At 40.3% G+C, this 17,284-nt stretch overlaps 1 protein-coding gene across 1 annotated transcript in view; it reads left to right on the forward strand.

The window, feature by feature from the left end:
* Positions 1-6,668: 6,668 nt before the first annotated feature.
* LOC130683128 (olfactory receptor 1J4-like) overlaps positions 6,669-17,284 on the forward strand; it is a 28,011-nt gene continuing 17,395 nt past the window's right edge. The window contains 3 exon segments of the mRNA XM_057499409.1: positions 6,669-6,821; positions 8,306-8,823; positions 14,319-14,327. Coding sequence (XP_057355392.1) covers positions 6,669-6,821; positions 8,306-8,823; positions 14,319-14,327 — 680 coding nt within the window.

Below are 17,284 nucleotides of genomic sequence, written 5' to 3' on the forward strand. Positions count from 1 at the left end.
GGGTACCTAAGTTTCCCTGGTATTCCCAGATGCTGGGACAACTTCATCCAGCTATAGGGTCCCTGTCTCTTTAACACTTGCAGAAAGCACTCGCTTTTCTTTTGTCTCAGGGGCACCGGTTGCAGGGACCTGCCCACAGGTTTTGCTTTTCCGTTTCTCTAATATCCAGCACCCATGCACCTTGTGTCTGCGTTCTGGGTGCGGATTTCTAGAGCTGGTTGTTTAGCAGACCTAGGCTTTCACTCCCTCCCCATTCCGACTCCTTTCTTCCCGCCGGATTTTGAGGTAGGGGAGCGTTCAGGTCCTGCCTGGCCGCAGCTTGTATCTTACCCCCTTCATGTGATGCTGAGTTCTCGCAGATGTAGATGCATCCTGGCTATTGTACTGCATCCACTGGTGTCTCTTTCAGGAATAGTAGTATTTATTGTATTTTCATAAATATATATGTTTTGGGGAGGAGATTTCCTCTGAACTACTCACGCCATGATCTTCCCGTGATCCTCAATAGCCCCTAGTTTTTAATGTGTATTTAAGGAAATCTACTTGTTTTAAATGACTTGTCCTAAACGTAAATGAGAACAATTCTCCAGCATCCTTCCTCATATAACTGTTGAAATGTTTCACTTTAAAATAAAAATTGTTAGAATTGAAACATATTTTATAAAGTATTCTTTAGTTTTCTGAATTCTTCCAGACACTGAAATAAACATTAAGACAACAACTGATATAATGGAGAAATTAATTCTCTATTTTCTTTTTTCTGGAATAGCATATATGTATATATTTTTTATTTTGGTATCATTAATCTACAATTACATGAGGAATATTAAGTTCACTAGGCTCCCCCCTACAAGTCCCCCCCCACAAATCCCATTACAGTCACTGTCCATCAGCATAGTAAGATGCTACAGAGTCACTACTTGTCTTCTCTGTGTTGTACAGCCCTCCCCGTGCCTCCCCCCACATTATAATGCTAATCGTAATGCCCCCTTTCTTCCCACCCTTATCCCTCCCTTCCCACCCATCCTCCCCAGTCCCTTTCCCGTTGGTAACTGTTAGTCCATTCTTGGGTTCTGTGATTCTGCTGTTGTTTTGTTCCTTCAGTTTTTCTTTGTTCTTATATTCCACATATGAGTGAAATCATTTGGTACTTGTCTTTCTCCACCTGGCTTATTTCACTGAGCATAATGCCCTCTAGCTCCATCCATGTTGTTGCAAATGGTAGGATTTGTTTCTTCTTATGGCTGAATAATATTCCATTGGGTATATGTACCACATCTTCTTTATCCATTCATCTGCTGATGGACACTTAGGTTGCTTCCATGTCTTGGCTATTGTAAATAGTGCTGCGATAAATATAGGGGTGCATCTGTCTTTTTCAAACTGGGCTGCTGCATTCTTAGGGTAAATTCCTAAAAGTGGAATTCCTGGGTCAAATGGTATTTCTACTTTTAATTTTTTGAGTAACCTCCATACTGCTTTCCACAATGGTTCAACTAGTTTACACTCTCACCAGCAGTGTAGGAGGGTTTCCCTTTCTCCACATCCTAACCAGCATTTGTTGTACCTATTCTTTTCTATGTTGGTCATCCTAACTGGCGTGTGGTGATATCTCATTGTGGTTTTAATTTGCATTTCTCTGATAATTAGTGATGTGGAGCATCTTTTCAAGTGCTTGTTGGCCATCTGAATTTCTTCCTTGGAGAACTGTCTGTTCAGCTTCTCTGCCCATTTTTTAATTGGATTCTTTGCTTTTTGTTTGTTGAGGTGTGTGAGCTCTTTATATATTTTGGATGTCAAGCCTTTATCAGATCTGTCATTTATGAATATATTCTCCCATACTGTAGGATACCTTTTTGTTCTATTGATGGTGTCCTTTGCTGTACAGAAGATTTTCAGCTTCATATAGTTCTACTTGTTCATTTTTGCTTTTGTTTCCCTTACCCAGGGAGATATGTTCATGAAGAAGTCACTCATGTTTATGTCCAAGAGATTGTTAGTGTATAGGAAAGCCACAGATTTCTGTGTGTTAATTTTGTATACTGCAACTTTGCTGTATTCCAATATTAGTTCTAGTAGTTTTGGGGTGAATTCTTTAGGGTTTTTTATGTACAGTATCATGTCATCTGCAAATAGTGACAGTTTAACTTCTTCTTTACAAATTTGGATTGTTTGTATTTATTTGTTTTGTCTAACTGCCATGGCTAGGACCTCCAGTACTTGTTGAATAACAGTGCGGAGAATGGGCCTCCCTGTCTTGTTCCCAATCACAGAGGAAAAGCTTTCAGCTTCTCGCTCTTCAGTATGATGTTGGCTGCGGGTTTTCCATATGTGGCCTTAATTATGTTGAGGTACTTGCCCTGTATACCCATTTTTTTGAGAGTTTTTATCATGATTGGATGTTGAATTTTGTTGAATGCTTTTTCAGCATCTATGGAGATGATTAGGTGGTTTTTGTCTGTCTTTTTGTTTATATGTTGGATGATGTTGATGGATTTTCGAAAGTTGTACCATCCTTGCATCCCTGGGATGAATCCCACTTGGTTATGGTGTATGATCCTCTTGATGTAGTTTTGAATTCGGTTTGCTAATATTTTATTGAGTATTTTTGCATCTACGTTCATCAGGGATATTGGTCTGTAATTTTCTTTTTTTTGTGGGGTCTTTGCCTGGTTTTGGTATTAGGGTAATATTGGCTTCATAGAATGAGTTTGGGAGTACTCCCTCCTCTTCTATTTTTTGGCAAACTTTAAGGAGCATGGGTATTATATGTTCTTTGTATGTCTGATAAAATTCTGAGGCAAATTCTTCTGGACCGGGGGTTTTCTTCTTGGGTAGTTTTTTGATTACTGCTTCAATTTCTTTGCTGGTAATTGGTTTGTTTAGATTTTGTGTTTCATCCTTGGTCAGTCTTGAAAGGTTGTATTTTGTAAGAAATTGTCCATTTCTTCTAGGTTTTCCAGCTTGTTAGCATATAGGTTTTCATAGTACTCTCTAATAGTTCTTTGTATTTCTGTGGGGTCCGTCGTGATTTTTCCTTTCTCATTTCTGATTCTGTTTATGTGTGTTGATTCTCTTTTTCCCTTAATAAGTATGGCTAGAGGCTTATCTATTTTGTTTATTTTCCCAAAGAACCAGCTCTTGGTTTCATTCATTTTTTTCTATTGTTTTATTCTTCTCTAGTTTGTTTATTTCTTCTCTGATCTTTATTATGAACCTCCTTCTGCTGACTTTAGGCCTCATTTGTTCTTCTTTTTCCAATTTTGCTAATTGTGTTATTAGACTATTCATTTGGGATTCTTCTTCTTTATTTAAATATGCCTGGATTGCTATGTACTTTCCTCTTAAGACTGCTTTTGCTGCGTCCCACAGAAGTTGAGGCTTTGTGTTGTTGTTGTCATTTGTTTCCATATATTGCTGGATCTCCATTTTAATTTGGTCATTGATCCATTGATTATTTAGGAGCGTGTTGTTAAGCCTCCATGTGTTTGTGAGCCTTTTTGCTTGCTTTGTAGAATTTATTTCTAGTTTTATACCTTTGTGGTCTGAAAAGTTGGTTGGTCGAATTTTAATCTTTTGGAATTTACTGAGGCTCTTTTTGTGGCCTAGTATGTGGTCCATCCTGGAGAATGTTCCATGTGCACTTTAGAAGAATGTGTATCCTGTTGATTTTGGATGTAGAGTTCTATAGATGTCTATTAGGTCCATCTGTTCTCATGTGTTGTTTAGTGCCTCTGTGACCTTACTTATTTTCTGTCTTGTGGATCTATCCTTTGTAGTGAGGGGTGTTTTGAAGTCTCCTAAAATGAATGCATTGCATCATATTTCCTCCTTTAATTCTGTTAGTATTTGTTTCACATATGCTGGTGCTCCTGTGTTGGGTGCATATATATTTATAATGGTTATATCCTCTTGTTGGACTGAGCCCTTTATCATTATGTAATGTCCTTCTTTATCTCGTTACTTACTTTGCTTTTAAGTCTATTTGGTCTGATACTAGTACTGCAACCCCTGCTTTCTTCTCCCTGTTTTTTGCATGGAATATCTTTTTCCATCCCTTGACTTTTAGTCTGTGTATGTCTTTGGGGTCGAGGTGAGTCTCTTGTAAGCAGCATATAGATGAGTCTTGTTTTTTTATCAATTCAGTGACTCTATGTCTTTTGATTGATGCATTCAGTCCATTTGCATTTAGGGTGATTATTGAAAGATATGTACTTATTCCCATTGCAGACTTTAGATTCGTGGTTACCAAAGGTTCAAGGTTAGCTTCTTTAGTATCTTACTGTCTAACTTAACTTGCTTATTGAGCTGTTATAAACACTGTCCTGTGATTCTTTATTTCTATCCCTTCTTATTCCTCCTCCTCCATTCTTTATATGTTGGGTGTTTTATTCTGTGCTCTTTTGTGTTTCCTTTAACTGTTTTTGTGGGCAGTTGATTTTATTTTTTGCCCTTAGTTAGTATTTGGTTGGTCTGCTTTCTTTGCTGTGATTTTATTTTCTCTGGTGACATCTGTTTTGTCTTAGGAGTGCTTCTGTCTAGAATAGTCCCTCTAAAATACCCTGTAGAGGTGGTTTGTGGGAGGCAAAGTCCCTCAACTTTTCCTTGTCTGGGAATTGTTTAATCCTTCCTTCACATTTAAATGATAATTGTGCTCAATACAGTATTCTTTTTTTATACAGTATTCTTGGTTCAAGGCTCTTCTGTTTCATTGCATTAAATATATCATGCCATTCTCTTCTGGCCTGTAAGGTTTTTATTGAGAAGTCTGATGATAGCCTGATGGGTTTTCCTTTGTAGGTGACCTTTCTCCTCTGTCTAGCTGCCTTTAAAACTCTGTCCTTGACCTTGATCATTGCCATTTTAATTATTATGTGTCTTGGTGTTGTCCTCCTTGGGTCACTTCTGTTGGGAGTACTGTATACTTCCATGGTCTGAACGATTATTTCCTGTCCAATTTGGGGAAGTTTTCAGCAATTATTTCTTCAAAGACACTGTCTATCCCTTTTTCTCTCTCTTCTTCTTCTGATACCCCTATAATGTGGATATTTTTCCTTTTGGATTGGTCACACAGTTCTCTTAATATTCATTCATACCTGGAGATCCTTCTATCTCTCTCTGCGTCAGCTTCTACATGTTCCTGTTCTCTGGTTTCTATTCCATCCATGGCCTCTTGCATCTTATCCATTCTGCTTATGAATCCTTCCAGAGATTGTATCATTTCTGTAATCTCTTTCCAGACGTCATTTCTTAGCTCTTGCATATTTCTCTGCAGCTCCATCAGCATGGTTATGACCTATATTTTGAATTCTTTTTCAGGGAGATTGGTTAGCTCTATCTCCCCAGATTCCTTCTCAGGGGAGGATGTCTGGGTTAGTCTGGTCTGTAACATATTCTGCCTTTTCATGGCTATAGTGGCAGTGGTGGGAAGCTGGCCCATGTGTCGGCTGGGAGAACGTCCCTTCTTGCTGGTTTGTGGCCTTCCTCTCCTGGGAGAACAGCGACCCCTAGCGGCTTGTGCTGGGCAGCTGCGTGCAGATGGGGTTTCTAATTCGTGCCTGGCCACCGTGAAAGAAGCTCTGCCCTGCTGCCTCAGGCTGCTGCTCCACTATGGCGGGGCGGCGTTGATGGGGAAAAAGGGCAGGGGGCTGTTTATCTCAGTGAGAGGCCTCGTAGCTGCACTGCTGCCCAGGGGGTTAGCGCCCCCAGAGTTCCCCGGGATTCCCAGGTGCTAGGCTAAGTGTCCCGGGACATTTCCGTCCAGCTGTGGGGTCCCTGTACCTTTAAGTCTTTCAGAAAGCACTTGCTTTTCTTTGTCCCGGGGTGCCAGCTGTGGGGACCCACTCATAGGTTTTACTGTTCCGTTTCCCTAGTAGCCAGCACCCCATGCACTGTGTCTGTGCTCTGGTGTGGATGGTTGGGGCTGGGTATTCAGCAGTCCTCGGCTCCCTCTCCCTCCCTGCTATGACTCCTCTCCCCCCACTGGGAGCTGGGGTGAGGGGCACTCGGGTCCCGCCGAGCTGCGGCTTGTATCTTACCCCCTTCGCAAGATGCTGGGTTCTTGCAGGTGTGGATGTAGCCTGGCTGTTGTCCTGTATCTTCTGGTCTCTCTTTTAGGGATAGTTGTATTTGTTGAATTTTCAAAAATACATGTGGTTTTGGGAGGAGATTTCTGCTGCTCTACTCATGCCACCATCTTGGCTCCACCTCCCCTATTACTTCTTTCCTGCCCCTTCCTCACACTCAGCTGAATACAACTTGGCTCTCTTAACACCATGAGGAGGGTCTTGATTTAATATTCACGAACTCCCTGAGAGTCTAGCCCAAAGTCAATCCAGATCAGCAGGCCCCAGGCCCTTGGCAGTGGTGGAGACATTGTAAGAGGACATCAACAGTGCTCAGGACACCTGGATGCATAGACTTCACTGTCAGCCCACTCAATCGTGAGTGGCTCTCAAAATCAGCCTAGGACAGTAACAATCTCCACAACTGGCAGTTTAGCAAGATCTATTTCATTTTTCCACCTTGCGACTCAGAATTATGTGAGGTAGATTTATTTCGGTTCATTTTACAACTGAAACTCTGAAACGCTAAATGATTTACAAGACGTACTGCTGGGACTCGAACCAGGGTCTACACACTTGACCTGTCCAAGTGGATGCTTTGTCATGGTACCACTACATCAGAGCCATTGCCACCGAGGTCATGATGATGGTACTGATGACAGTGGCGCTTACAACTGTACATATGAATCTACAGTTTTCAGAGCCCAACTTCCCAAAGATGATGACCAAGTAAAGGCCCTGTGTGCCAGGACTGGGGTAAGTGGGCTGACCAGTTTTGAAAGCAGAAAAGTGTTGGGCAAACACAGACAATTAGTTGGTCACTCCAGAAACTCCTTCAAGAGAAGACAATGAAATCAGAAAAAGTTAACATAAAGAGGACTTGATATAAGCCCATCATCATTCTAGTTCTGTACGATCCTTTACTAATTTAAACCTCATGATAATGCTATGCATTAGGCAGTTATTATCTTCTTCAAGCAGATGCAGAAACTGAGGCCAGAAAGATGGAGCAAACTTGCTCAACATTTTGGTGTACAAAAGAGCCAGCGGCCAGGGAAAGTTTGTCAAACTCAGAGGGACTGGGTTGCACGCCCACATCAAAGTGCATGATATTAGCACACACTGGTGTTGCCTGTTGGCATGTTCATCCTTCCACACCAGGCAAATGCACAAGACAGAAGCTCTCATTTGGGTTTTTATATCACAGGTCCTGAAAAACCCTTTAATGGATTCTGGCATGTTGATGCTTTCAACAGTCCTATATGGTAGGTTTATGTCCACATTCTACAGATGAAAAAAAAATGAGGCTCAGAGGATGTAAATAATTCACCCAAAATATAAAAGCAGTGGGGGTTTAGAGCTGGGAGGCATGCCCTCAAACATTTTTCTGGTGCATCAGGAACCCCAGGTTCCTTTTTATCTACAATTACTAGCAATATTAATAACTGTTATCACAATTTATTGAAGGTCTACTCCATGCTAGCATTTTGAATATGTCATCTCATTCCTTATCCATAAGTTTACAATATCTGCATTAACAGTGAAATTAACAATCTAGGAAACTGAGGCGCAAAGAGGGTGTATAAGTTGCAAAGGATAGCACAGCCAGAAAGGGCAGAGAAAGGTTTCCCACCTGGTCTATAGGACCCCAGGCCAAACTCCTAGGGACTTGATGCTGCTGACAGGAATGCTGATGATGAAGACAATGGGATCTTTTCTTTGTAAAACGCCTTTGAGTTTATAAAGTGATTTTATCTACATTAGCTCATTTGATAGGTCTTCAAAAGAAAAAGAGGGCAGATACTCCCATCATACCAAGAATTTCTGAGTCCCAGTGACAACCTATGCATGTAATTACTTATTGCTTCTCTACCCCTCAATTGAGAGACAGAGACAGAAAGAGAGCTCTTCTTAATAATTTCTTAGTAAATACATATTTGCCACAATGTCTTATTCAAACTTCTCATGACAATGAAATTGATAGCTTTCCCATAACGGGCGGTTGGGGTGAACTGTGAATTAGGAAGTTTCTTCCCAGGTAATCTCCAGTTCAGCCTCATCCAGGAGGTCTACAGGACAATGTACTAATATGCAAAGTTCAACCCCCAAAAAATCTCCCATCACTGTCCATAGTTCTTACCTCTGCACATGTTTACAGTGTATTTCTAGGACCTTTAAAAGGAACATGGGGAAAAAAAGGCTTTGAATGCCATAACTTTTTGGAGTCTATGTATATTTAGGTAAGATTTTCCTTCAATTGTTCTACTTTAAATGAAAATCAGAAACCAAACGGCATCCCTGACCTCCTGCTCCTGGGCCTCTCTGAGCATTCAGAACAGCAGCCTCTCCTGTTTGGGATCTTCCTGGGCATGTACCTGCTCACTGTGTCGGGGAACCTGCTCACCATCCTGGCCATCGGCTCTGACCCTCGCCTCCACACCCCCATGTACTTCTTCCTGGCCAACCTGTCCTTCATCGACACCTGCTTCTCCTGCACCATTGTCCCCAAGGTGCTGGTGAACATCCAGACACAGCACCACACCATCTCCCACACCAGGTGCCTCCTGCAGATGTACTTCTTCATGGCACTGGCCCTGCTGGATGACTTCCTGCTGGCTGTGATGGCATGTGACCGCTACGTGGCCATTTGCCTTCCTCTCCACTACACCACGATCGTGAGCCCCCAGCGCTGCCTGCTGCTGGTCACTGTGTGCTGGCTCTGCTCCCACCTCCTGGCCTTCCCACTCACTCTCCTGATGTCTCAGTTCTCCTTCTGTGCCTCCCGTTCCATCCCACACTCCTTCTGTGACCTCCTCCTGCTCCTCACACTGGCCTGCTCAGACACTCACATCTTCCAGATCGTGATGCTTACTGAAGCGGCCCTGTCGGGCCTGGTGCCCTCGGCTGCGTCCTGGTCTCCTATGCGCACATCATGCGCACCATCCTCACGATCCCCTCTGCTGGGGGGAAGCACGGAGTCTTCTCTACCTGTGGCTCCCACCTGACAGTGGTCACTCTCCTTTATGGAACACTCTTTCTGGTGTATTTCCAGCCCTCCTCCTCCTACTCGGCAGACACCGGAATGGTGGCATCTGTGGCATACACGATGGTCACCCCCATGCTGAACCCCTTTATCTACAGCCTGAGGAACAGGAACATGAGGGGTGATTTGTGGAGACTCCTCGGCTGGGGAAAATACTCTACTCAGTAAAGGGTTCTTCCCCAGACTTGAAGCTCAGGGCCTTTGAAATGCCTTCTCCCTGGACTTCTCCATTGTAACTTTGAAAAGTCAAATTCAGGAGAGGATGGATGCTCAGCATCGCACAGGGAGAATGACTAACGAGGTGGGACTAGACTAGGATCAAGTGGCCAAGGAAAGCGCAGCCTCCGGGAAGAAGGAGTGGCCAGTAGTCCCCACAGGGCAGCATGATTAGCAGTCATAGGTGTCCAGGTAGAGTCAAACCACAAAATTGAAAATTTTCTTAAGTAAATATTCTGAGAAAGTAGAGCTTGCAGACTTAAAGTCAGGAAAAAGCCCATCAAAAGTTCAGTCAGGCTGAGGGAAATGTTAAGGCCAACTTGGTCAAGAGTGACGTGATTAGTGGGCACAGGTGTCCAAGGGCCTTCAACCCAGAGAGTGGGAGCACCAAAAGGATGAATTCAGACAGAATCCAGGGCCTGGGACGCAGCCCAGTCTATGACTGCCAGGTGCCCCCAGCTACAGGGAACGCTCACTAGACCTGCAAGGCTCAAGTGCTCCGAGTCTCAGGAACCATTCCCAGCCCTGCCTTTGGAAGCAGCTCACTCGCAGGGCTGAACCTCCACAAGCAGAAAGCTGGCCCCCTACCATGTACTACCTGCTGGGACTGAGAGCAAGAATGGTTCTAGGGTAGGAACCTAGGCACAGAGGGGTCAGGGGTCTGGCCCACAGCCACACAATGGGGATTGGGTCTACGACTGACAGTGAGTGATTATTAGTTACTGGGACAAGTCCTTAATTCTTTGGTTCTTAATCTCTAGTTTATTTCATTTGTCTCTACTATAAAACAATACATGCTCATTTGATTACATTTTTAAAACATAAATAGGGGGAAAAAAGAAGAAAACACTCACTATCCTTTCATCTAAAGAAAACCACTGATAATTTTCATATCATTTTCCACCTGTCTTTTTCTAGTGGCTTTTTATGTTTTATTGCTGAGAAAATATTACAGGTGCAATTATATATACTTTTTTCCTTAATCTGAGGAGTTGACTCCATATTAACTCTTCTTGAACAATTGGCTCTCTGAGATTACAACAGAAGGCCCATGATTTACACAATATTCCACCATTGGATGATAAGGTGATTCCTAAGGTTTCACTATTACAAACACTGATACAAAGAAAGTCTCTGAAATTATTTTTATATTCATACTCTGTTATTTTTAATATTTTGAAGAGGAGAATGTCTAAGTGGAACATTTTAAGGCTCTTTATCCATGTTGCCAAAATTTCCTACTGCGACTGTCTTTATATCTACAACCTCTCTGTATTTTGGTGTTCATGTTCTCCCCTTAATTATATCTCATATGACAGCCAAAATGGTACCTCCTTGCTTTTGTTTTAATTTCTTTTCTTATTGGTAAGGGAGTTATTTTCCTAAGACTGTTAATTTTTAATTTTTTATTATTAATTGTTTGTTCATGTCATCTACTTGTTAACTACTGGGAATTCTTGAATTGTATGGGCCTTTTTTTGTTAAAGATATGATATCCTTGTCTTCTTTGTCTTGGCAATGTTCCCAGTTAATTTTTTATCTCTTAATTTTGTGACTTCTTTTAAGGAAGTTCTTATTTTGTTTATTATAAAATCAAGACATCCTTTATATAACCTCCTTTGCTGGAGTTATAAAAATCCTTCCCTATGCAGAATTCATACAATCAACTTTTTTTCATGTTCTTGTGGCATATGTATTTTTTTTTTGAGAGGGCATCTCTCATATTTATTGATCAAATGGTTGTTAACAACAATAAAATTCTGTATAGGGGACTCAATGCACAATCATTAATCAACCCCAAGCCTAATCTCAACACTCTCCAATCTTCTGAAGCATAACGAACAAGTTCTTACATGGTGAACAAGTTCTTACATAGTGAGTAAGTTCTTACATGGTGAACAGTGCAAGGGCAGTCATATCACAGAAACTTTCGGTTTCGATCACGCATCATGAACTATAAACAATCAAGTCAGATATGATTATTCATTTGATTTTTATACTTGATTTATATGTGAATCCCACATTTCTCCCTTACTATTATTTTTTTAAAATAAAATGCTGAAGTGGTTGGTAGATGCAAGATAAAGGTAGAAAACATAATTTAGTGCTGTAAGAGGGCAAAGGTAGATGATCAGGTCTGTGCCTATAGACTAAGTATTAATCCAAGCAGACAAGGGCAACAAAACATCCACGGATGCAGATTTATCTCAAAACAGGGGGGGTGAGGTTCTAAGCCTCACTTGAGTTGATTCCCAATTTCTCACCTGATGGCCCCCCTGTGACTGTGCCTGTCTTAGGTTGCTCCTCCCTTGAGGAATCTTACCCATCTCTGGCTAACCGGCCATCTTCCAGGGCCATACAGGGAAATGTAAAGTTGGTAAGTGAGAGAGAAGCAATATTCTTTGAAAAGGTTAGCTTTTTACTTCTTTGCAGATTTATGCCCTGTGGCTTCTATGCCCAGCATTTGTCTTGAGGTATCTTTACCACTTGGAAGAATTATGATACTCGGTAATTTTCAATATGAGGCACGAATTCTACTAAAGGGTTGTAATTAGGAAGGAAGAAGAAAAGCTATAGAAGTAGCAGACGGAAGAAAACATAGGAAGATTGATTATTTCTTTGACATAACTTCTTGTAGAGTAACATAAGCATGTATAGGTTTTAACAAACTACTAATTAAATTGCGTACACACATTAACATAATAGGAATACAGAGACACAACAAAAGCAGACCTACAATTACCAGCCATATCCAGTGGAACCAAGAAAACCAGTTAGGTACCCTAGGCATTTGTGAAAACTTATCAATGATGTGATGGATATTGTCTAACTGAATTTGAATAGTTTGAGAAAAATCAGACAAATTAAAACAACACATTCCTGGGAACTGTTCACATCCCATATGTTCTTTTAACAGTAGATAGTCTATAGTCACACAATTTTGGAGCACTGCAACTTGCACTTCTCCTAATCCTTGGTTAAGTTCCAACAATATAGATCCAGTCAAATTTGTTGTTTTACTGTATGCACATGCCAGCTTAGATATCTCCTTCTTCATTCCAATGGCAAGTCCAGGAACCGGCGGGATGACTGCAGCTATAACTGCACAGTGCCAGGATCTTTGTTGAAGTTTTTAGATGATCATCTTCTGGAATGACTCTTCCAGAGGATGTTGATGTTGGACATTCTTCTTCATATCATCTCTTAATTAGTTTTCTGGGTAGCCAAATTAGGCTTTGATCCTCTATGCAAACACAAACAAACCCTTTGCCCACACTTTGATATGACCTTTATACCATTGTGAAGTACCTATTGGAGACCACCACACAGGAACAGATTTTTTTTTTAAGAGAAAGAAATATTGTCAGAAAAATGTACATCCATAGCTGATCATACAATACCCTTTAAAAGAACAAAATTAAGGATATGTAAAGCATGCATTAATCATTGATTTGCAGTTAATTTTATCCTATGAGGGAGAAAACCCCCCCTTTTTTGTGATCATTAATCTACAATTACTTGAAGAATATTATGTTTACTAGGCTCTCCCCTACACCAAGTCCCCCCCCACAAACCCCATTACAGTCACTGTCCATCAGCATATCAAAATGTTGTAGAATCACTACTTGTGTTCTCTATATTGCACAGCCCTCCCCTTTCCCCCACCTCCCACATTATACATGCTAATCATAATACCCCCTTTCGTCTTCCCCGCCCTTACCCCTCCCTACCTTCCCATTCTCCCCAGTCTCTTTCCCTTTAGTAACTGTTAGTCCATTCTTGGGTTCTGTGATTCTGCTGCTGTTTTGTTCCTTAAGTTTTTCCTTTGTTCTTATACTCCAAAGATTAGTGAAATCATTTGGTATTTGTCTTTCTCCGCTTGGCTTATTTCACTGAGCATAATACCCTCTAGCTCCCTCCATGTTGCTGCAAATGGTAGGATTTGTTTTCTTCTTATAGCTGAATAATATTCACTTGTGTATATGTACCACATCTTCTTTATCCATTCATCCACTGGTGGACACTTAGGTTGTTTCCATATCTTGACTATTGTAAATAGTGCTGCAATAAACATAGGAGTGCATCTGTTTTTCTCAAACTGGAGTGCTGCATTCTTAGGGTAAATTCCTAGAAGTGGAATTCCTGGGTCAAATGGTAAGTCTATTTTGAGCATTTTGAGGAACCTCCATACTGCTTTCCACAATGGTTGACCTAGCTTACATTCCCACCAGCAGTGTAGGAGGGTTCCCCTTTCTCCACAACCTCGCCAACATTTGTTGTTGTTTGTCTTTTGTATGGTAGCCATCCTTACTTGTGTGAGGTGATATCTCATTGTGCTTTTAATTTGCATTTCTCTGATAACTAGTGATGTGGAGCATCTTTTCATGTGTCTGTTGGCCATCTGAATTTCTTTTTTGGAGAACTGTCTGTTTGGTTCCTCTGTCCATTTTTTAATTGGATTATTTGCTTTTTCTTTGTTGAGGTGCATGAGCTCTTTATATATTTTGGATGTCAAGCCTTTATCGGATCTGTCATTTACGAATATATTCTCCCATACTGTAGCATACCTTTTTGTTCTATTGATGGTGTCCTTTGCTGTACAGAAGCTTTTCAGCTTGATATAGTCCCACTTCTTCATTTTTGCTTTTGTTTCCCTTGCACGGGGAGATATGTTCATTAAGAAGCAGCTCATGTTTATGTCCAAGAGAGTTTTGCCTATGTTTTTTTCTAAGAGTTTTATGGTTTCATGACTTACATTCAGGTCTTTGATCCATTTCGAATTTACTTTTGTGTATGGGGTTGGACAATTATCCAGTTTCATTCTCAAACATGTAGCTGTCCAGTTGTACCCACACCAGCTGTTGAAGAGGCTGTCATTTCCCTGTTGTATATCCATTGCTCCTTTATCAAATATTAATTGACCATATATGTTTGGGTTAATGTCTGGAGTCTGTAATCTGTTCCACTGGGCTGTGGCTCTGTTTTTGTGCCAGTACCAAATTGTCTTGATTACTGTGGCTTTATAGTAGAGCTTGAAGTTGGAAAGCAAGATCCCCCCTGCTTTAGTCTTCCTCCTCAGGATTGCTTTGACTATTTGGGGTATTTTGTGGTTCCATATGAATTTTAGAACTATTTGTTCCATTGTGCTGAAGAACGCTGTTGGTATTTTGATAGGGATTGCATTGAATCTGTAGATTGCTTAAGGCAGGATGGCCTTTTTGACAATATTAGTTCTTCCTATCCAAGAGCATGGGATGAAATTCCATTTGTTAGTGACTTCTTTAATTTCTCTTAAGATTGTCTTTTAGTTACCATGGTATAGGTCTTTCACTTCCTTGGTTAGGTTTATTACTAGGTGTTTTATTCTTTTTGATGCAATTGTGAATGGAATTGTTTTCGTGATTTCTCTTTCTGCTAGTTCATCATTACTGTAAAGGAATGCAAAAGATTTCTGTGTATTAATTTTGTATCCTGCAACTTTGCTGAATTCAGATATTAGTTCTAGTAGTTTTGGAGTGGATTTTTTAGGGTTGTCTATGTATAATATCACGTCATCTCCAAATAGTGACAGTTTGACTTCTTCCTTACCAATCTGGGTGCCTTTTATTTCTTTGTGTTGTCTGACTGCCATGGCTAGGACCTCCAGTACTATGTTGAATAAAAGCAGGGAGGGTGGGCATCCTTGTCTTACTCCAGATCTTAGGGGAAAAGCTTTCAGCTTCTTGCTGTTAAGTATGATGTTGGCTGTGGGTTTGTAACATATGGCCTTTACTATGTTGAGGTAGTGGCCCTCTATACCCATTTTGTTGAGAGTTTTTATCACGAATGGATGTTGAATTTTGTTGAATACTTTTACAGCATCGATTAAGATGATCATGTGGTTTTTGTCCTTCTTTTTGTTAATGTGGTGGATGATGTTGATGGGTTTTGGAATGTTGTACCATCCTTGCATCCATGGGATGAATCCCACTTGGTCATGGTGTATGATCCTCTTGATGTATTTTTGACTTCTGTTTGCTAATATTTTGTTGAGTATTTTTGCATCTATGTTTATCAGGGACATGGGTCTGTAATTTTCTTTTTTGTGGTGTCTTTGCCTGGTTTTGGTATTAGAGTGATGCTGACTTCATAGAATGAGTTCGGAAGTATTCCCTCCTCTTCTATTTTTTGGAAAACTTTAAGGAGAATGGCTATTAGGTCTTCTCTAAAGTCTGATAAAATTCAGCGGTGAATCCATCTGGTCCAGGAGTTTTGTTCTTGTGTTGCTTTTTGACTACTGATTCAATTTCGTTGCTGGTAATTGGTCTGTTTAGATTTTCTGTTTCTTCCTTGGTCAGTCTTGGAAGGTTTTATTTTTCTAGAAAGCTGTCCATCCTTCTAGTTTATACAGTTTGTTAGCATATAGATATTCATAGGATTCTCTAATAATTCTTTGTATTTCTGTGGTATCTGTCGTGATTTTTCCTTTTTCATTTCTAATTCTGTTTATGTGTGTAGATTCTCTGTTTCTCCTAATAAGTCTGTCCAGGGGTTTATCTATTTTGTTTATTTTCTCAAAGAATCAGCTCTTGGTTTCATTGATTTTTTTCTATTGTTTTATCCTTCTCAATTTTATTTATTTCTTCTCCGATCTTTATTATATCCTTTCTCCTACGGACTTTGGGCCTCATTGGTCTTCTTTTCTAGTTTCATTAATTATGAGTTTAGACTGTTCATTTGGGATTATTCATCCCACAGATTTTGGGGTGTTGAGCTGTTGTTTTCATTTGTCTCCATATGTTGCTTGATTTCTGTTTTTATTTGGTCATTGATCAATTGATTATTTAAGATGATTTTGTTTTGTTAAGCCTCCATGTGTTTGTGAGCCTTTTTGTTTTCTTTGCATAATTTATGTCTAGTTTCATACCTTTGTGGTCTGAGAAGCTGGTTCATACAATTTCAATCCTTCTGAATTACCTGAGGCTGTTTTTGTTTTCTAGTATGTGATCTATTCTGGAAAATGTTCTGGGTGCACATGAAAAGAGTGTGTATCTTGCTGCTTTTGGGTGGAGTGTTCTGTACATGTTTGTTAGGTCCATTTGTTCTAATGTGTTGTTCAGTGCTTCTGTCTCCTTACTTATTTTCTGTGTGGTGGATCTGTCCTTTGCAGTGAGTGGTGTGTTGAAGTCTTCTTAAATGAATGCATTGCATTCTGTTTCCACCTTTAATTCTGTTAGTATTTTTTCACAAAACTAAGTGGTCCTATGCTAGGGTATAGATATTTATTATGTTTATATCCCCTCTGCAACTGATCCTTTTATCACTGTGTATTGTCCTTCTTTGTGTCCTGTTATTTTCTTTGCATTGAAGTCTACTTTGTCGGATACAAATACTGCAACCTCTGCTTTTTCTCCCTACTATTTGCATGAAATACCTTTTTCCACCCCATCATTTTTAGTCTGTGTATGTCTTTGGGTTCCAAGTGAGTCTCTTGTAGGCAGCAAATAGATGGGTCTTGTGCTTTCATCCATTCTGTAACTCTATGTCTTTTGATTGGTGCATTCAGTCCATTTATATTTAGGGTGATTATTGATAGATATGTACGTATTGCCATTGCAGGCTTTATATTCATGGTTATGAAAGGTTCAAGGGCAGCCCATTATTATCTAACAGTCTAACTTAACTTGCTTTTTATGCTATTTCAAACACTATATAAAGGTTCTCCTTTTTTCTTCTCTTCTTTTTCTTCCTCCCCTACTCTTTATATATTAGATATTATATTCTATACTCTCTGTCTATTCCTTGACTGACTTTGTGGGTAGTGGATTTAATTTTGTATTTGCTTAGTAATTAATTGGTCTACTTCCTTTACTATGGTTTTATATTCTGTGGTTACAGCTACTTAGCCTTAGAAACACTTCTACCTTTAGCAGTCCCTCCAAAATACACTGTAGAGACAGTCTGCAGGAGGTAAATTCCC

This window comes from Manis pentadactyla, chromosome 3, assembly GCF_030020395.1.
Source record: "Manis pentadactyla isolate mManPen7 chromosome 3, mManPen7.hap1, whole genome shotgun sequence".
In the NCBI taxonomy this organism is placed as follows: domain Eukaryota; kingdom Metazoa; phylum Chordata; class Mammalia; order Pholidota; family Manidae; genus Manis; species Manis pentadactyla.